Source organism: Micropterus dolomieu, linkage group LG13 (assembly GCF_021292245.1).
Source record: "Micropterus dolomieu isolate WLL.071019.BEF.003 ecotype Adirondacks linkage group LG13, ASM2129224v1, whole genome shotgun sequence".
Taxonomy (NCBI): domain Eukaryota; kingdom Metazoa; phylum Chordata; class Actinopteri; order Centrarchiformes; family Centrarchidae; genus Micropterus; species Micropterus dolomieu.
The window spans coordinates 5,354,997-5,376,764 of record NC_060162.1 but is presented as its reverse complement, the minus strand read 5'-3'; the positions used below and the strand labels follow the sequence as shown (position 1 = coordinate 5,376,764).

The window sequence follows — 21,768 nt, the reverse complement described above, 5'->3', positions numbered from 1 at the left end:
GGTTTGCTTTTAGTTTTTTCATCTAGTGGAAGCCTCGCTGTGGGGAAGGAGGGAGGAGATGCAGCAAGTGGAGCAGCCAGCTTGGTGCTCAGACCTCGGTTTGGCCTTTGAGGTGGGGGTGGGTACGTTTTCCAGCCAGCGGGTGATCAGTTTTTCCACTGATGCAGAACTGAACTCTGCATGTGTGTCTCTGTGTGCCTCAAGTTCATTTACTCAAGTACTCAAATAATTTTTCATCACATTTCAGAGGTAAATAGTGTACTTTTTACTTATTTATTTCAAAACTATACAGTAGTTACTTTACAAATTATGATTTACATAAAGACGCATTTGATAATCTTAGGAAATACAACACATTGTTAAAAATTAAACCGGTGGTTCACAACCCCGTCCCCTTATAAAAAAGCAGTGTCTACTTGAGGCCCTCTGTCACGTGTGTCAGATGTATAGCACTAAGCACAGACAAAATAAAGTTAAAAAAAAATAATAAGAGGTCCTTATAAAACTAAAATAAAAAGAGAAGTAAAAATAGAAACCACACAAGGGCAATTAAAGACTAATTTATTGACAATGGTGTGATCAGTAGCAGCACATGTAAAAATATATGAAGCAAAACTTCTACTAGTTTTTCTTCTTTCTTACCCCATTAATCATCTCATGTATCTGTATTAACAATCTTATAATATCATAACATTTCTAATTCTCCCGGGCCATTTATTTTGCAGAATAATTAATTTTACTACTCATACTTTAATCAGTTTTTGATCATACTTCTGCATTTTTCTTAAAAGTTCAGTGTGTAATATTTAGGAGGATCTATTGACAAAAATGTGTATTATCTCTTTAGCACAAGTGTGTTGCTTCTCCTGGGTGGCGGAATAATCAGAGCCTATTTATTCCTCCTTAAATCTTTATTGGAAAAAGACAAAAAAAAGTGTACATGCAGCATAAAGAAGTATACAGAACTTCATGCATTCATGCAAAATCATGTACTGCATATACATATCTTGCAAACATGTTTTTTGTAATATAGTTATAACGGTTAGTTTGCTGTCTGTGTAGAGTAAACTATATGTCTGCATGTTGCTCTGATAATGCTAATACAAAACACATTTTTGTAGAAGCATCCATGTTGATTCTACATTCCAACTTAAGGGCACATGAAAACACAAGTCGGAAGAAGAACTTCACAACTCGGGAAATGGGACCATCCGAGGAGCACATGAATGGACCATGAGCCACTGGTTGCACTTTGTAACCCTCTCCACTAGATGCCACTAAAACGTACACACTGAACCTTTAATTAGGATTTTGAACGCAGGATTTTGAATGCACTTTTACTTGTAATTGAGTATTTCTACATCATTATTTTGTTTCTTTTACTTAAGCAAAGGATTTGAGTTCTTTCACAACTGCTCTTATTTTAAACCTGCAATAACAGATTGTTGGCCTCTCCTTTACAGCTGAAACAACACTGACATATCTCCTTTGAAGATGATATGGCAAACATGTTTGCAAGTAGTTGTTTATTTGATTTACACATCCAGCATTATGGAGTTATGGAGCAACATGATCATTTATTCATTTCCCGTTGTGCTTGTGTCCCCTGAATGTCCACTATTCACTCTCTTTAAGCTCTGTGTTTGTTCTCCACGAACTCCTGGGGAAAATATCTTGTCTCCTTAGCTGATAAATGCTCCACTATGTTCACCAGCTAGTCTCTTAACTGTGTCTGCCTGCTGTTTACTGCTGAGCAGATTGTGTACAGTGCCTTTTCTCTCAAAACAGCTGCGGCAGAAAACGAGTTCACCAAAGTTGTGTGTTGGACAGATAAACAATGAGCCGAAAGTCACTATAAAACTGAGAGGTGCTGCAGATTCAGATTCAGATGATACGTCTGTATAACTTCATTGGTACGACCCCTTTCACAGTGTCACATGATTATTTGATACATTATTATTAAAGAAATATCGATTATACCAGCAGGATGAACACCCATACACTTCCCACCTCTAGCCTCTCTTCGCTCTCTTTTCCCCCAGCTACCTGTGTGTGTTTGTGATCACAAAACGACGAGTCCCTCCCCAGATGTTCCTCTCTCCATGTGGAGTATAGAGAAACCTTTGGCACAAAACGCTGTGGCTCCCCTCCTCCACCAGCGCACTCAAAACCAAACACAGCGCTTGATGACTTCCAGATTAGGCACATGACAAATCGTGCAATTTGAAGAGTGCAGCAGAAATGTAGGCCTGTTTCAGTGCCAGTGGCTTTTAGCTTTGCCTTTCATTTTCCTTTTTGTAGAAAGTGAGTTAGGAGAGGAAGAGCTTCTATCTTTTGTTTCCCTTTACACCTGGTATTTTCTCATGCTGATAAGCTAACAGTGGTGGAATGTACATTTACTCAAGTGCTGTGCTTAAGTACAAATTTGAAGTACATGTGCTTGAGCATTTCCATTTTTCTGTTCATTTATGCTTCCACTCCACTATATTTTTTATTTTTGCTGCATTTATCTGATAGCTGCAGTTTCTTTTTCTTTTTTTTAAAGATTTTATATGTCAAACACAGTTTATACAGTTGTTAAAATTACAACATTCTGTAACAAATCAGGAATAAATATCCAAAAATAAATGTTTTAACAATTAGGTATTTTCTGTCCCATTTGAATCAGTTATTCGTGTTCAGAGGTCAGCTTGTGTTTAAGCCATGCGTTGGACTTTGTCAACTGTCAGCTGTCCTGTGACTGGAAGTCATTATTGGTTTGATCATGTATATTAATAGATGGGCCACTTGGCAACCACAATCATACACTTGCCTCAACCTACTCTCATTTCCTCTAATAGCCAAACTAGGTTTGTACCCACTGCAGACAAGAAATCACGTATGTCAAATCCAGTTTAGGATCTCAACTGAATTAATCCAGTGGCAGCTGTGAGCAGAGCAGCTGACAACCAGAGGAAGGCCATGTCACAAAGCGGGAAGACAGCTAACAGCAGGCTGGAGCTGTTTTCACACACTCGTGAATTGTATGAGAAGGCAATAAAGAAAACAAGCCCTTGAGTCTGTTATTCCTCCACTGTGCCTCTCCCTGTTGGCACTGAATTTGATCTGCTACCAGTTTCCTCTTTTTTTCCTGCTTTATTTCACACAGGTTTTAGCAGAGACCAAAGGACTCAGCACTTGGCCTGCAATTGTCTTAGAAGTATGTGTGAGAGTATGTATTTTAGACTGCTTCTTTAACAGGTCCGTTATTGCCACTAACTAACCCTGCTACTGCTGCTATGAAAAGTATTGCAAAAAGTACCACTTAAAATGAAAAGGCAGATCTGAGATGACCCAGTCTCTTTCTTAACTTTATTTAAAAGTGATCCATTAAACAGAGAAGGTGAGTAGAGAAAACATACTGTAAGTGTATGTGCGCTGTCTATGCAGGAGGTGAATAAGAGCAGACAAGTCAAGTAAAGAATAAAAGAAAAAATAAAGTTATATATTAATTATAATGTATATTTGTAGGTTCTTGGGAGTCAGTGGGTAAGGATTGGTTAGATATGTTTAGTAAGATTTCAACCAGATCCCAATACAAAATAAACTTGTTTCAAACATTTTTAAACACGACAGAATACACAAAATAATACACTTATCTCACTTTAAAATTATTTTTAAAATAGTAGTAATAGCAGCAATACCACTACTACTGTTATTACTTTGCTACAACGAAAAATGTGACTTTTCCGACTTTTCATGGTTATTGTATTAGTGTTTATGTGCGAGCGTAGAATCAGGTTAACCCGGTCTTGAAAGTCATGACAGCAGCCAGTAACGAAGCCTGTATTGATCTAAGATTGTTCAGTTGCTCTATTTGCAGTTTGTCTTCATTCAGTGCAACACATATGTACACATATGTAAACATACAGTCTGCTTAGTCTTGGGTGTGACAAGGAAAGGATATTATATCCTATTAATGTACATGATATTGCACAATGTGAGCTATAATGTGAAATACAGGAAATTCTTTTAGGCCTTACATGACTGATTTAATTGTTCATGTGAGTGAAGCCGAAACCTCATGCTTGTCTCATGTCTTCACCTCATACCAACCCTCCAGTGATTCTCCAGGGACACGAGAACAGTTACATGCTGTCATGCTGTGCATGGCTATGTTTTATCCATTATCGATGTATTGGATACTAAATATGAGAACTGACTGTTCACCTGAACTAAGTAACATAAATCTGCAATGCATTTTACACTGAAGTGAACGTAATCTCATGTTCTTTGATAGCTACTGACCTCATCTGGTTTTCAGCTGCTGGTGCAAGCAGGGTTCATGTTCACACCACATACAGTACAAGTATGAACAGAAACCATGAAAGACATACAGAAGAAGAATTATTTATTTATTCAGTTAATACAATAAATATACAAAACTCAAACTACTCAACATGCGACTGAAGTTGAAACCAGAGTGCACCTTAAAATTACAACAAATAGCCAACCATCTGTAAATCGTACAAAATATACAAACATCTCTTCCTACTTTTCTCAATAATCTCATTTAAATGCTATTGTTAGAGATGCTTATGGACATTTTAATTTCATTCTCAGTGTTTCTACCACAAACCGTGTTGATTATGAAGCACAGCTTAAAGCCACAGTCCATCTACTGTACATCACACAGTTCACGTTGTATTGCAGCCTAACGCCTTTCTTTAAGCAAGTCAGAAAATAAAAGCAAAAGATTCTGCAGTTGCCACTCAGTCCGATTCTTTTTAAGGAATAATCTCATGTTGCTTTGTACATGATTGTACTAAGAAATACACATGCGCTGGTCCAGTGAGAAATAAAAAAGTGAGCAGAGAGAAAAGCAAGGCATGTTGCAGGAAGCTTCAACAGATTTAAAAAAAAAAAAAAAAAAGGCTCCAGGAAGTCAGGAAGGATCCCAGACCCACAGCCAGACTCTGCCCTGCACACAGATTAAGACGTAAAGGCCCGATCCCCTCTATTTACACTCCTACACAACACACACATACAAAAGGCTTAACTGGCTTAAACATGAGACACAACAGACACATTCAACACTGAAGCAACACAAAGTCAAACAGTTCTTAGAAAAAGACACATTCGAAAGAAGCAGGTTCAGATTTGATGCATCTGATTACGGTTCTTGCTGCAGTTCAGTGATAGTCAATTCACAATTAGGAATATGCAAGCAATTATCAGAACATTACTGGCCATTTTCATCATTACATTTTAAAGTAATTTTTTTTTATTGCAATATATTGATTTACAGCACACTTATTTAAAAACAAGGGCCCAGTCGGTGTCTAATTTCATACAATCTCATAATTTTTAACCTCGTCATGCAAGTGAAGAGTACATCCTGAGTAAAACTGAGGTAAGTCTCCAATAGACAAGAAATGCTGGAGACCGGTTACACTTTCCTCTTCAAAAAATGATCGCCTGTATAAACATGCAGCTGTATATACAGAATAGTGGATCTCTTACTGTTCTTTGTGAGAAATGACATGAACTATGCTGAACTCAGCTGGTGTATGTAACATGTATGAATTAAGTATGAGCAGGAAGGCGTGAGGCCATTTTTATAAATATCCTTTCATTTGCACCGACTTCAGTGTGCAGACAAAAAAAAAAAAGTGCAACTCGGCATCATGTCATGGACCATTAGAGGCAAAAGATTTTCGGCAAATAAATATTTAAAAGCTAACTTTTTAAGTGGCGGTTCACGCAAAATTTAAACAAATAAATATATTTTGAGTATTAAACACTGCTTTGAGGTGGGAGAGGGGGCTGTAAGGAGTCTGTAGTTTTGTAGTTCACAGAGAACAATGGCTCTGGGCCAACAGCAATACGTTTTACAGTGGAAAAAAGGAACAAAAGAAAATTGTCTTACCACTTTTACAGCATAATCTACTTCTCCTCTGTCTATCTATGAGGCCAAAACATGACTAAAATACCACCTGTGGCAGAGTTTCAAGAAGGGCGACATTCCACAGTGCCACAACTTAAACAATCAGTCGATTAATCTATTAAGACTAGACCATGCTAGCATCTCTGTGAGCGGAATGACAACGCTAACATGCTATTGCTAAGCAGGTATAATGTTCACAATGTTACTTTAGAGTGCTAACATTTGTTAATTAGCAATGAACACAAGCTGAGGCTCATGGGAATTTGAGTGGTTTTGCAGATATTTGACGAAATTGTATAACAAATTAAAATTCACACCTGACCTACAAGTCATCGTGAGGGGAACATGAATGTCTGTCTCAAATGTCCAAATCAATCTCAGGGTTGTGGAGATTTTTCACTAAACAACAACAAATGTCAACCTCAGGATGGCGCTACAGGAAAAGTCAGGTATCAACAAAGTCATCCTCTGGCCACCACAGAAGTCATTGCAGAATATCACAATCAATCAATCCAATATTTGTTGAGATATTTCAGCCACGATACTAGTGTGGCTAAAAGCAAAAATATTTGTCATAATAAATTAAATATCTTTGCTCATTCTTTCCAACCAAACAACCAATAGATTTCCTTAGGGAGATTATTTGATAATGAAAATCATAATCAGCTCTACAGTCTACAGGAGTGAGTGTCTGATACTTTAACATATAAGATTTTGGGTGATGCATCACTTACAGGAAGTAGGACTTTACACATGCAAAAACCAAATTCTGAGGAAAGCAAAAAGCAGAAAGCAAGGCAGTGAACTGGAATGCACAGCATTCATCTTCAACAAGTCACTCCACCGGGGGGGGGGCAGCAGTTTTAAGTTATCTACTCATGGTAAACAGCAAAACACATCACAGAAGGCAGCTGCATGTGCATTAACAACCAGAGTGTACTAGATGTCTTCCATTTGTCCATTAATGAATTAATTTAAAAACAAGGAAGTAGTGATTTTGGTTTATTAATCAAAGATAGGCCCAGTAGCACACGAAGCCAATGATGCCTGATGGTGGGAAATGCACTGGTAACTTTAGGACGTCGGGACTTGGTTCAGCTACATTAGAATCTGTCTACAGAGGACAGACAGGCCATTTAATGAGGCACACAGACATTCATTTAGTTGTCCACACAAACACACACACACACACACGAAAGTTGAACATGCTGGTTGAGTGGTAGGAGTGCAGCGTAGGCGAGGGGTGTCAGAGTCTGTGATGAGTGCACAATGTTGCCGGGGCAGGTTGAGTAGGACAGAAGCGAGCCGTGGCCCTGTTTGAATCCTGTCTGAATGTTCCCAGTGGTTGTTTTCTCACTTGGACAGAGATTTCTGCATAGCACCTTCACGTAACCCACTTCGGTGACTCTTCGTGGGGTCAAACAGGGCGTTTGGCTCAAATGGAAACTGGGTGTTGCACTTGTTAGGAGAGGAGGGGGCTTGGGGTGTAAGGGTTGGACGGAGAGATGAGCGAGCTATCTAGGCCAATCAGATCTGCTCCTTGAAGGTTTCCTGTGCAGCCCTGGAGGCGGCAGTAGCAGCAGCTGTCTGGACCGTCTTGTTGGACATGACGCCTGTGGCAAACTCCTGCTGGGCCCTCTCAAAGCTGGCACCGGTGGTACGGTACATCGCATGGACCTAATGAGAATGAAATGGGAGAAGAAGACATGAATTCCAACTGAACAGACATTGAGAGAGGCTCATTAAAATTCTTCTAGGTTTGTTCTGTGTCTACCTTTTTGAACATGATGAGGGACATGACAGCCAGAGAGGTAAAGAGAGCAGCGATGAGGATCATTATAATGCCCACTGGGATGCTCTTATTCAGGCCAATCAAAGCTGAGATCCACCCGCTGAGGATGAGAAAGTCATAATAACAAAAAATAAGGAATATTGCCCATCTTTAAAATCACACAAGTTGATCACAATAGGATCGACCATACATTTCAAGATCAAGTTTCAAATAAATATGCGCTGTTCACAGATATTTAATATCACATTATCGTCGCAAACCACGTCTGAGTCAACCACAGTACTAAGTTTAGCTTGACTGAATATTCATCTATATGTCCATGTGTAGATCATTATTTCTTTCAAGGCTGATTGTTGCTGCTGAGTGAAAGTTGAAGAAACCAGATGGTTAATTCTGGTTTTAAAGTTTTCTTTACAGCCAGAACAAACACTTTTACTGGAAAAAAAGTACATACACATTTCTGTGTCTCTTTTCTGTGTCTTTTTCTTACCTGGCGCCCCAACCACTAATGCCAATACACTGCATAACGTAGACACCAAACTGACAGATGTACACGAAGAAGAAAACAAAGAACCTGAATGAGCTGTCACTCCTGCAGAAAGAGAGAAAGAAAGATATAAACAACACAGAGGTGGAGGGTTTTATTTGCACATCCAAAAAGGTAATTACATTTGTGATGTTCACCTGAATGCTCCGTAAAGTGGTCTGTACCAGCAGACGAAAGAACACGGCGTGAAGAGCATGAACCAGAGAATGGACAAGCCAAAGTCCACCCCACGTAATGTGTCCACACAGAACCAGGCCAGGCAGCCCACCATGTTCGCAAGCAGCGTCCCAGTGTGAACTGAAGTAGAAAGAGGGAAAATATTTAAATTAAGTATCTGGATCAAGCTTTTAGTGAAAGTGGGACAGTGTGGCAGCCTTTGGAGGACGGCTGTTTTTCTGGCTAATGTCCAGGGTCCTGATGCTGCTGCACACTGACGCTTAATATTTTAACGTGCAACATAATGCAGGACTGAGAAGAGAACACACATTTAATAATTCATTATTACTACTTGTTCTTGGGGTCCTAACAGCGACTGTTAAAGGCATTGTGCACATATACAGTAACAACCGTCTGTAAAGCTGAGGGGATTTTACATCCCAGTGTGACATCTGACATTAGCCTGCTGGTTCACATACCAGGACTGCTCGTGTGTGCTCAAGATCCTTTGTGCTTGAATTTGCAGGAGAAAATGTTTCGAACAAAAAGTATGAAATTCTTTGCTTTTATTAGACACTAATCTGTAAAAAGAAATAAATAGAATAGCAGTGAGGAAAGTGTCTAGTGCTCTCTGAAGTCTGTGTCTAAATCAACGTTTAAACAATCATCTGACCAAGTCACTTCATCAGGCCACATGACAGGGGCATGGTGCAATCATGTGGCCACTTGAAGCCATTCATTCCCTGATTTTTACCACCACTAGGACTGAGCTGTAAAGGTTGAAGGGAGAGGAAAAGCAGATGCTCTTACCAGACAGGGTCGAGTCAGGGTTCATTTGGTAAAACAAATTCAGTAACTCTTTGAAGAAATCTCATGAGAACAGTTTGGTACAAATGTATAGAACAGTCTTGTGTTTTAGATAGACTGTAACGCCACAATAATCAACTTGAATCAAACCATTTATTACATTAAATCCAGTTAAAGGCAATTAATAAGACCGCATTTTCCCCCCATTCTCTATATTCCATGAGTTGCAGGTGTGGTATTTTACCAGCTAGGGCCTACAAATTGTGGATGGATGAAATACGTATGAACAAGCTGACTGGTTAGTGTGTTAAAATATAAAATTAATACTAGAATGATCGATTATATAAAAAGCTCGCCTTGGAGATTAAACACAGAGTGCACACAGAGTTTGGCATCTGTTCCCAACAACATCGAGGGCCAAGAGCCAAGCAGTGTAAACAGCAGAAGATGGTTTCTCTCACTCTGTGTTAGTTGTATTAAACGGGACAAGCAAAATAACATCCATATATTGTTACTTTACATTCACATAATATTTATTCTAGGCACAGACAATTTCATGACAGCAGCATATGAGGTCCTCTAGTATGCTAGTTACCAATATGAAAGATTTGCCACCATACGCCTTTTTGCAATAACTCCAGTGTGAACATTCACACAGAAAATCAAATGTGAACGTCAAAACAAGCTCACAAGGTAAGTTTAAATGGACCAACAAGTGGTGAGTTCAGAGGACATCGGGCTTCACTGCTTTATGCCAGTCGTCTAGTCAAAAACTTGGGAGGGTTTTAAGTTTCCTTCCCATCTTTCATATGTGGATAAATTAGTACTGAAAAGCATCCAGTGATTCATTTCATGACTGTAGCGCTGCTACCAACTCATGACTAATCGATTAATTGTTTGGTCTGTAAAATGTATTAAAATTGTGATAAAAATCCATCATGATTTCTTAAATAGTTCGTTTTGTCCGACCAAAACGGTCTAAAACCCAAAGATAAATCGCATAAGACAGAGAAAAGCAGCAAATCCACTCTGCCACACCTGAAAAACTGCAACAAGCTGAAAAGTTTGGCATCTCTGTTTGAACACAGCGACGCTGGAAGTCAGTCAGAGTTGGGGATGCTGAGAGAAACTCTGTCTATTTAATGACTTCATACAGTACGTTTTGCCAAAGCTCAAAAAATTACAGCAAGCTCTAGTTAGTAGATATTTTCCGTAACATAGATCTATAACGGAATCACACGCCCAGTAACTGCAGTTACCTGGCACTGTACTGCAGCTGTAGCTGGCTGGACTGAACTCTCCGAGTCTGTCTGACCATCTGCTCTGATGTCTTTGGACACTCGCTAAAACACGTCAATGTGTGAAAGTGTGAAAGATCCGAACGGCCTTTTACTTATTTTAGGTTAATCTTTGTTCTGTTTGACTCTTCACTCACTTCATCTGTGGGTTACTTCACAGCCGTTACACTAACTCTTGATTACAATGCAGCAGAACAAAGAAAAAAAGTAATAAAAAACTCACACATCCAGAGGTAATACATGATCTTGACGGTCTTCTGAAACTCTACAGGGATGTCCACTGTAATGTCATGGTAGAAACAGGGGCCCACAGGGAGCTTCTCTGGGAGTGGAGGCCAGTTGTTTTTCCTGCCTGAAACAGGTCAAAAAGATTTTAAAGAAACGTGAGTTTATTTATTTATTAGGATCCCCATTAGCTGATGCAAAAAAAGCTTAAGAAAAGCATAAGAAGAAACACACTACACAATACATAAAACAACAAATTACAAGGAAAAACTCAATCAATACACTGAACAAACACACGAAAAATACAAAGAAAACAAATTTCAAAGAAATACATAAACATAAAAGAAAAATATAATACGCTATTTTCCAACAAATTGGTTAGATTCATGTTTTACAGGAAGGATAACATCACTAATAATCTAGACTTCATCAGATCATCCAGAGATACGGTCAGATAGGGGAGAAATCAGCTGTGTGTGCATGTAAAGTAAATGCATTCGCTGATTTCCTGCTTAGATTTTTGTGTGGGTGTTAACGCTGTTGGAAAAAGCACCTTTTATTTCGATAAACCCATCATTTGGTTGGCACTGAGATACAGAGGAAATGCTTTTACTTGTGCCTAATAACGTTGAATAAAACCCCGCTTATTTAGATCAACTTGCATCTCTGTTTGCTAAATATGATACTAGTGCTCAGTATAAACTGGAAGCAGGGGTCACCAGCTAGGCTGGCTCTGTCCAAAAGTAGACCTCTAAATTCGACTAATTAATTAAGACGTCACTATTTCTCTGCCGGGTGCAGCGACTTCATGGAGTCTGATCTTACTACTTCACACTTTTGTTCCAGCAGGTACCTTAAAACCACAACTAGTCATTGTTACATTTCTGTTTGTGCATGGATTAAACAAATGAGATGTGTGTTAATTAGTAATATTTAGCCAGGCTTCACCCACTTCTGGTCATTTTGCTAAGCTTTTTTTGCTTAGTTTATTTGCTTAGCTTAGCCCATTCCTTCAAATATATTGCAGAAACATGAGCATGGTTTTATCATCTAACTCTCCATAAATGTAGAATGTTTCCTTTAAATTAATAATAACTTCGATTTATATAGCGCCTTTGACAAATCCAAGGACGCTTAAGAAACAAAAGGTATGTAAAATATGTACAGTATGTGTCTTCTGTACTTAGTAAAGTTGCAGACTTGCTAGTTTGAGATCATGAGTAATCTAATCCAATCGCATTCATATGTACAGCTGTCCTTATTTACGACTCGTTACATTTTGAAACGATAGGGGCGAAAAAAATGGCCAAAAACACCAAATCCTAGATAATGTTGCTTTTCGTGTATGTAGTCATTAAATGCTTGGCAGAAGAAAACAAAAATGGTTCTGATCCCCACAGCAGAAAAAGACGCAGTGCATCAGTGCAGTGCACCTGCTGTTGGAAAAGGTCATTTTGAGCACGAGTGGATTTATAGACGGCATCATGTTTCAGTTGTGACAGAGCTGATCTGATGCTGTATGTTGGTGTCTAACCTCCTGAAGCACTGAGTGACTGCATTTCTCTCTCCCGGCGGTCCAGCTCTGCAGCCTTTCTTTCCAGCTCCTCCTGCCTCCTCAGCAGCTCAGCAGCTCCTCGCGTCTGCTCCTACACACACACACACACACACACATAAAAAACAGATTTCCACACACTGGTTTAAGTACACAAGTGTGTTTCATGTGTCAGACTATTATTCAGCTCAATAGGAATTCTCTGTTTCCACTTTTGGAATAAATCCAATTCTCCACAGGGGCAGCACCAACAGGAGGAGAGACATGTTCCCACGCTTACAAATGAGATGCATCATCACAAACTATTTCCTCCGTCTGCCTGGATTTCTCTCTGACTCTGTGTCTCCCTCAGCTAGAAAGCCCAGTCACAGCTTCTTCCTACTTTTCTGTCCACAAACTCAGCATTAAACCAGCGATCATGTTAATGTATTTTCTGCCTTCAGTACGCCGGTAAAATCTCTGCTAACGACACACAATAATATCAGCATGGTGACTGTCACAGGGTTAGCCCTTGCCCTATAAAATAAGATACGCATCCACTGCATGTTCCACTTCCACTATTAATTAAATCACGCCGCCTTGGAGGTGTCTGTGTTGGCGTGTCAGCAGAGCATGATTTCACATTGTCATCCTTACTTCTGTTTGTTAATGTCAGGAGGTCCGCTGACAAAGCATTAATATTTTCTGTCAAAGTATAAAAACGTGTATTTTAAATCAGACACTTGTAGTTGCACTAAATATTTCTATTTATTGTTAAAACTGTTTAGCAAGGAAAACCATCTGTTTCTCCTCTGCTGTAACTGTACTTCTCTGTTTAGACCAAGAACTGACAAAACCGTATAGGAATGTGCCATTGGCTTATAAAAATGTCTCTTAGTAGGACCACGAGGGGTACAAAGAAGAAAGCTGGAGATCCTGAAAGGGAGTTGTGGTGATATTGTGTAACAGAGACAAGCCAGCAGAGAGAGAGGGCCCTGGTTAAAGGTGTGATTGTATGTTTGCATTAGTAAATAAATGAACCCGGGCTGCTAAACCTGCAATTTCTCTACATGAACATGAAAGCATGAAGCTAAACAAAGTAAGGCTCTGTTTTTGGCTGTGTGAGGTCTAGTTGTGTTCAGTCAAACCTGTGCCTGAGACTGCGAGTAGGCTGGAGGCTCCTCTGTGGGTTTCATGATGGCGGGTTGTGTGTTGATGGTGGGGGCCGTAGTCTTGGGCGCCATACCTGCATGTGTCTACGGAGGAAACATATATGCATTTATAGCCTGTTATCATTACAGTTCACAAACAGTCTGGTATAATGTAAGTGGTGAGTAATACTGGTAACATTATGAGCACCGTTTGCCTTCAGTTAATCAGATTCTGCAGTACTTCTGAAGTTAACATGGAGATCTTTTCTTCTTACATTAAAACAAACTGATGATTTTATTCAAGTCCAAGCATGAAAGCACACTAAAGTTATGAAAAAGGAAAGTGTTTTTATATATTAACTAGGGCTGGGCACGGTAAAGTGTTATTATCACGTTAACGCATTAATTAATTAACGCCGACAATTTTATCTAACGTTAATGCAGTCTGTTATTTTGAAAGTCCGTTGCTCGCTGGCTCTGAATACACATAAAGTCAAACCATGGGTCACAGGAGGGGCGGGATGTTGATCAGCCTGCAAATCACCCACCCAAGCAAGCAGTGGAGAGAGGCTTCAGCAGACTGCGCTGCAAGACAAGCGATCAAATACTGTAGCGTAGTGGAAAGCTACACATTGCATGCTGATTAGTATTGTGGAAGATGTCGGTCGTATGAACGTTCTTAAAATCACAATGTAGTCGTTTGGACCCGCGGGGTTGCACTTTCCTCAGGTGAACAGGAGACAAGCGCTCAGCAAGTAAACAGCAGGCGCTCTACGGATAGTAAACATGCAGCTTCTGTGCGCTAACCAGCTGCAGCCTATTTAACTTAAGTTAAAATTATACATGACTTTACCTGATAGGCCTACATCTAGTTTTGCGGGGATGCTCTGCCATGCAAATTCCCTCCTGTTCATGTCCTGATACTACATTAATAGATTCTGGAAACTCACAAACAGCGAGGATCAGTCTCTATTCCACTGATTTGTGCTGACAATTCAAGACAATTCAACTTCGGCAGCGGGCTGGCGTGTGCGTGAGGCGAGCACAACCACTTCGTCTCACTCTAACAGGGACACATGCTACTGAACAGTGACTGTTTCTGCTGCTACCTGAAAAATGAAGGTGCCTGTTATGATCGTGGCTCTGGACTCTAACTTGATTTAACAAGCTACACAGTGTTTTTATCTGGACCTTCAATATAAATTTCCAACGTAATCAAATAGAATTTTAAAAGTAATACGAATGAGAGCTACATAATAAAACTGGGTGATTTGTGTCCTGTAATTACAAATTAACTTAAAAAGCTTTCTGGTGGCACACGTGTTAGATTGGAGTATGATGATAATGACAAGCGCTGGGTATTATACACTATGCCCTGGGACTTTATTGGCTCTCATGTCACGGGTAAGTCATAAATAATGTGGGTCGCTTTAAAACTAAATCAATCCTATGAATGCTGGTAATGTTGTTCAAATCTTTTTGAGTGTGTGAACTCATTGCCAATAGATTAGCTGTAAAAGTACTCACTGGTTTGGCATCTGTGAAGGGATTGTACTCCTCTAACCCCGGAGTAGCCGCCGTTCTTACTTGTGTCACTGATGGATCCTGAGAAAACAGATTAAAATAAAATCTCATATGAAAACACTTTCAATAAGCTAAACATACACTTTAGAAGAAAGCCTTAATTAAGTGTTATGAATAGCTTTGGTATGATAATACCACAGTCTTGACGTGTCTGTCCTTGTGTTCTTACCAAGGACAGCAGTGGAAATCTCTACAGTAAGAGTAAAATGGCTCATGTTAGTATAAAAACCCTCCATTATTCTGTCAGATCGAGGCCAAACAGCCCTCTTTATTCAAAAAGCAACAGCCCTGTAATTCAATACTAGCAAAGACAGGATGATTCCAATAATTTTCACGGGAAGACGTCTTTAAATAGTCAAGACCATGAGTTTCAGAAGAGGGGGAGAGAATGCCTCTGATTGCCGACGACAGAAATAAAAAGGGTAACTGTTTTTTTCCTTTCTGATCCTATTTAAGCAAAATCCTGATTTCTAAGACAATCAAATTTAAAGAGCCCACATTGGGAATGACAGTTTTACTATGTAAACATGCAAAGTTAAATAAAGAATGAAGCTCAGGAAAAGCCCTACATTGTTCTCTGCACTGTTTACATGTGGTGTGCATTCAACTATAGCTACCACAAACATAGCTTAGCATCTTCTGCTTCTTATCTTCTTGAAAAATTCTTGTTCCTGCAGACATCAATTAAATTAACATGTTTCTTTTTATAATAAGCTTACCATCAGCTGTTGTCAGTCATGCGCTAGTTTCATTCAAATTGCCGCTCTAGATAAACATTTAATCTGTTTATTCCTGCAGTGCTATCCTTATCCAGTCTCAGTGTAGTCCTCTCACTGTCTCTGTGACTCTTAAGTTTCTGGGAGCATCTCTTTCTCTGCCACACAAGCACACACACACATACACAGGCTGCAACTTGTCATCAGACCAGGGTCATAAATATTTCAGGGTATGCAGCGTTTAAAGATTAATGTTGCCCTGATGTACTGCCAAACAAACACATGCATATTCACCAAGTTTTCATCTTGAAATCTAAAGTTACAAAAAGGTAAAAATCAAATGATGACCATTACCTTTGGCATGTCTGCCTGTGTGAAAATGAATCACCTAACGAGGCACACAGTTAGTGAACTTGTATCTGCTTTGGTCCTGATGTAGCTGCAAGTCTCATTAGCTGGTGACACTTTACCCAAGAATTAAACGCTTTGCCTACTGTACTGTGTTTGAGGGTTAAGTCTGTAGAAGGTTTCCACTTTTGATGGATTTCCTAAGACTATCTATGCTTCCTTACAGGATTTTTTAGTAACTGACATGGGAGCCTAATTTCTGTAATTAGCCTACATCCAGAGAAATAGGCCAAAGCAGAATAAACAATCTGACACATGACTGACAGTGATGAAATTCAGCAGGAAAGACGCCAGAGGGGATCCGAGCGCCACATGTCGCCATAACGACACCATATGATTTCATGAACTATTGAAGATAGCTCAGAGAAGGGGACAGCGCTCCATTTCTCCTCGGGGAAAAAAAATTAAAAAGTGTGAGCCAACAAATGGCAGAAAAATGGCAGGACAGCAGGAGTTCACCAGTCATGTCAGAATGTTAACGGCGCTCCATGAATAATTCACTTTTCGTGCGTCTGTACGGTCCAACTGGGCCGTCAGAATCTTTCACCGTCATACACTGAGTTGATGAGATGGAGGACTGTTTTTGCGATACATTAGCCTCTAAAATGGGAGACATAATTTATTGTAGCCATGTACTCATGCACAGAAATTACTGTCTCATAGTGTTTTAACCAGTTACGCTGTTTTATACTTCATCAACCAAAAGAAAATGAACTGGTAGCTTCCCTGACTATTCATTTTTTCTTTTCTCTCTCTGTTTGTATTTGTAGTATGTCGAGAACCGATCATCCAATTGACCTCAAACGTATGTGTGTTGCTGCAGACCCAAGGGAGCGCAGTGTCGCATTTGGTGCAATTTGGAAACGCGACAACTTCAGAATGAATAAACTTGGAATAAACTACAGTATAACGTAAGCTGCTCCACTCTGCAACAGCAAGGGCAAGGTACGCTTGCAGCAGCGGGTATAATTAGATCCGATGTGGTAGTGAATTGTTGAAACCATCACGCAGGTTTCATGTATTTTAGAAACAAATGTGTTGAAATGGAGCTGTAAGAGTTTTATGTTAAGTTCTAATGATGCGCAGTATTTCCGCCACGGTCGTGTTGTTTCAGAGTTATTAATGCAGTGACAAGCACTGCACAGAAAAAGCACAGGGAGGGGTCACATCGGCCCCTGTGAATAGGCACTGCACTAGTAGCCTATGTAATAAAAATGCCAAATGTGTTTAGGCTGGTTAGTTTGTCTTTATAAAACTAAACCTTTGTAGAACATCTTTAAAACCATTATGTGTGACACTACAGACCAAGTGATGAATCTGAAAAAAGGGCAGTAACTAATTATTATTTTAAAAATGTGTGTTGCTGTTCCCTTATAATTTGTCTTTTTTGACACTTTACAGTTGAAAATGTATCTTTGGCATTTTACTGATACTGTAGTAAAATATGAGCATTGACCTAATAACGGCCAAGGAATCTGCCTGGCTGATTTATCAGTTGGCCTCTAGTGGAAAATGCACATCACAATTTCCCAAATGTTGTTTCTACCAACTGTCCACAACTTAAAAAATATTCATTAAAATATCATAGTTTTAGACAAGGAAAACCAGCAAATACTCATATTTGAGAAGCTGGAAGTAGATTGACTTTTTTGGCATTTTACTACTTAAACAATAAATATCAAAATATTTGCCGATTCATTTTCTGTGTCTTGACTAATCAATCAATCAATCGCAGAGTCTTTTCAGCACTAATAGAATGCTAATTAGTTGCTGCCCTAGTGTCCCTGTTTAGTACACCTGAGAGTGAAACGCCATTGCAGGCTTGCTAAGAGAGGCACGAACTGAAGGCCTGAAGGGAAAATGATCATCAAAGTCATGCATTCACTATGACAAGACACTATTAACACAGCAGCATAATGAAGGCGTGACAGTTACAAAATACACAACCACACTGTATGATCAGCTTTTTCACTTCTCTGTTTTGGAGAGTTCTTAGGAGTGCCTCATTGTTTTAACAGCCTATTTAAAACATATGTATCCAGGAATCATCCCCTAAAATCCTAGACCTCATGTTATTATTATCATTATCTGTAGTGTGGGATAGATTCAATCTAATTTCAGAAATATCCATTTAATGTCAAATCTATTACAGCACTTAGACAGGTACGGGAAATCAAACATGCATGCAAACAGGAACAAAACCAAATATGTCCTTGTTCCCTTTACATGTAGGGAAAGGTTTTATACAGGTGTAAAGTTAAAACTGAAAAGGTGCAAATATGGCATCATAGGGCTGGGCGATATGGCCAAAAATGTTATCACAATAAAAAAATGAATATCATTCAGTATCACGATATTTATCATTTATCACGATAAATGTCATGTGTTTCTTTAGGCTGATTGAGTGAAAGTTGAAGAAACTAGATGGTCAACTGTAGTTTTCTTTATGGTCAGAACATGACAAACACTTGATGCCAAACAGTGGATCACTTAACAAATCTGAGGTACAACATTAGAAACAAATATGCATGATGAGTAAAATCCAGTAAAATCCTTTCGCAGTCCTCAACACAATAAATCTTAATAGAAAAATTAAGAGCTAATTTGTTCGTCAAATGAAATTAATCAAACATAAAGATAATAATGAGCATTTATTTAACATGTTATATTGTTATTGAAAAACAGTAACAATATAATAACAAACTTATATCGCGATAATTATCATTATTGTTTTATTGCCCTGCAGAACGGACAGTTTAATAAAAACAACACACACAGAGTCTGCTGCAGTGTGAATTAAAGATAATACCTGCTGTATCGCCAGGAAGGCCAACACAAGAGATCAAGCTAAAACACTCAAACAAAACACTCCCCGCTACCTTTAACCGCTAACGTTAGTTAATGTTAACTCACTCCAGTTAGGCAAAGTGTGCCAATATTAAGAGACAGACTCTAACTAAAGCCTACCAACAATTCACGTATTTCACCTGCTACTGCTTCTATTATTAAACTCAGTTAGCTTTTATCTCAGCTGCTAAACACATCCGCATCCAAAGTGTCTGATCAACGTCAACCTGTTAATTCATAATGCAGAAGCTAATGCTAATGCGGCTAACGCAGCTAGCTCACGTTACCTGAAACGGGTGGTTGAGCTCCGGGTCCGCGAACGGGTTGCTGTCGAAGTCTGACATTCTCCTAAGAGGATGACTTAAGTCGTTTCCGTTAAATGTGTCTCTCACAATAAGTATTTACAACCTGCTTCGAAGAAACGGCTCGCTTTTTGTGGGTAGACGCAGTAGATGACACGGTCGGAGGTGAAGTCAAGTAATGTCCAGAGACACTACCGAGGTGGAGGATTGGTCACCAGCGGCGGATTACGTGCGAGATACACCGAGACGTAAGGCGGAAGTAAAGAAACGTCACTTCCTAGTTGTAGAAAAAGAAGAAAAGTGGCGACATGAATTTAATAAAGCGTCAAAGTTATGTTGTTCTTTCAGTACCAGTGGTACTACGGTAAGGGCATTAACTCAAGTACTGTTCAAGTACAAATGAGATACTTTTACTTTACTTGAACTTTATTTTGATGCCACTTTCTACTCCAACTCCACTACATGTCAGAGGGAAATATTGTACTTTTCATCCACTACATTTATTTGACAGCTTAAGTTAGTAGTTACAGTTATTTTACTTTACAAATTAAGATTTGTGCATACACAAGTCGGTGCAAGGGTTGGTTCATTTGTCACATAACAACTGGTTGTGTGGTTGTGAGAAAGTGAAATTTAGTTTGTAACTCCCTTTTGCGACGTAGTCGACAATATATAGTAAACTAAAAGCAATCATAGACGGAAATAAACTATATTCAGTGGAGCAGTGCTGAGGATGAGGATGAATGAAAAAGTCTGTTAGCTTGGGGGAAAAGCTGCTCTGCAGTCTTGTGGTGCAGCAGCAGAAACTTCTATATCTCTTCCCAGAAGTCAGTAGGGTGAACAAGCTGTGGCTGGGGTGGGTACTGTCTTTTAATATCATTTGGGTTCTGCGTACGCACCCCACATTTCAGGCTTTCAATTCCTCAAAATACTTTTTCTATTAAATTCTTTTAATAATTTAAATCTATTTTTAATAGGCTAATTTTGAGGTTTGACCTGGACAAATAAAACATTGTGAAGGTGTTGCGTTGGGCTCTGGGTATTTGTGATGGGCCTTTCTCACTATTTCTACTTTTTTTTACAAACCAAACAATCAGTTGATTAATTGAAACAAAATCTGCTGATTAATCTATAATGAAAATTATTTGCAGTCATATAAATTATAGTTTTACAATCAGCTCTACCTCAACTACAATGGTATATTCCTGCTTTTAAATTAATAAATGAGTAATAATAATCTCCTGATAAAATAATAGTACAACAATCACATGGGGCATTTATGCAGTAGCCTCCTTTTACTTTTAATACTTTAAGTACATTTTCAGTGCAAGGGGCTACAATGTTGAGATTAAAGTTGAAATGGTACTTAATTTCAACTTTATTCTCTTAATTTCAACTTTATTCTCGTACTTTTACTTTTCAAATTTATTCACAACAATTCGACAATACATTTAAAAATTATTCTCAGCATTTCTGCTTTATTCTCAAAGTACAAAATAAAAAATCTTCATCCCTAATTTATAATTTATATTTTTTATTTTTTTTTAATCCATTCACCTCACAGGTGTGGTATATCAAGATGCTGATCAGACAGCATGGGTTATTGCACAGATATCACAATAAAAGGCCACTTAGTCGTTTGTAATATGGTGTTATTAGGTTATAACTGTTAATTTGCTGTCCCGTACCTTAGGAAAGGTATTTATTAGCAGTATTTGCAGTGCAAGCAATATTTTAGTGGTTTCAGGGAATGTAATGGGACAACTCTGGGACAAAAAAAACACCTTTGTAATAGAAAGCTTCAAACTGTTTCGGCACAGTTGGATGACAATGATAATGCTAATCCAACACATTCGTGTTATTTCCACATTCCGATTTAAAGCACATGAACACACCGAAGTCGGAAGATCCGAGGAGCACCTCAATGCAGCATACGTGCCCTGTCATGTGACACCAACTTATCCAGCTCACACTTCCGGAACTGCGTGTAAAAGAAAGTTGGGTGAAATCTTAAAGAAAGTTTGGCTTTGCAGGAACTTTAAACGCCACGTTACACTAACATATCCTCACGTTTATGAGCAGTTTAAACATCGGGAAGAGGAGCAGATTTAATTATCGTGCACTTTGTTTAAGCAATGTCGACAACAGCCGTCTTGTACAACGACCAAGGAGGAGCGGAGGCTGCGGTGGAAGCAGGTCAGGAGAGCACCCCGACCACCTCCAGCTCCGGAGCTGCCTTCGGACTCTTCAGCACCGACTTTAAAAAGTAAGCTAGCTTAGCACGTGTCCCGTCTGCTGTCAGCGCTGCTGTGTTGTGGTGAAGTTTTGTGGTTATTGTTAACTTTATGCGGCTAACTTCCAGTTAGAGGCCAGGAAGACCCACCATCAACAAGCTAGGCACTGACTGTTAGCCGTGTGTCATGGCACTGTTTGTTAAAGTTACCCAAATACTGCGTGTTTAGGTTACCTTTTGGGGGG

General features: G+C 39.1%; 2 protein-coding genes across 2 annotated transcripts in view; one reads left to right on the top strand and one right to left on the bottom strand.

Annotated features, from left to right (window-relative positions):
- Positions 1-4,373: 4,373 nt before the first annotated feature.
- LOC123981376 (secretory carrier-associated membrane protein 1-like) lies at positions 4,374-19,517 on the bottom strand. Its single transcript, XM_046066134.1, has 9 exons — positions 19,276-19,517; positions 14,961-15,038; positions 13,431-13,538; positions 12,286-12,397; positions 10,750-10,878; positions 8,403-8,562; positions 8,209-8,310; positions 7,701-7,818; positions 4,374-7,603 (listed from the first exon to the last, which is right to left on the bottom strand). The coding sequence occupies exons 1-9, from the start codon at positions 19,330-19,332 to the stop codon at positions 7,454-7,456; spliced, it is 1,014 nt and encodes a 337-aa protein (XP_045922090.1). The 5' UTR covers positions 19,333-19,517; the 3' UTR covers positions 4,374-7,453.
- Positions 19,518-21,215: 1,698 nt separating this feature from the next.
- Positions 21,216-21,768, top strand: part of ap3b1a (adaptor related protein complex 3 subunit beta 1a) — a 60,861-nt gene continuing 60,308 nt past the window's right edge. The window contains exon 1 of the mRNA XM_046066133.1: positions 21,216-21,556. Within this exon, the coding sequence (XP_045922089.1) occupies positions 21,426-21,556 (131 nt within the window). The 5' untranslated portion in view covers positions 21,216-21,425. The remainder of the gene's footprint in view (positions 21,557-21,768) is intronic.

Bases quoted from the DNA above. Each gene is read 5' to 3' on its own strand.
- LOC123981376 (XM_046066134.1), bottom strand. From the start codon at position 19,332: ATGTCAGACTTCGACAGCAACCCGTTCGCGGACCCGGAGCTCAACCAC. The intron at 15,039-19,275 runs GTAACGTGAGCT...CTGTTTTCTCAG, and splicing joins AGCTCAACCACCCGTTTCAG to GATCCATCAGTGACACAAGT. The intron at 13,539-14,960 runs GTGAGTACTTTT...TTTCCTCCGTAG, and splicing joins CCTTCACAGATGCCAAACCA to ACACATGCAGGTATGGCGCC.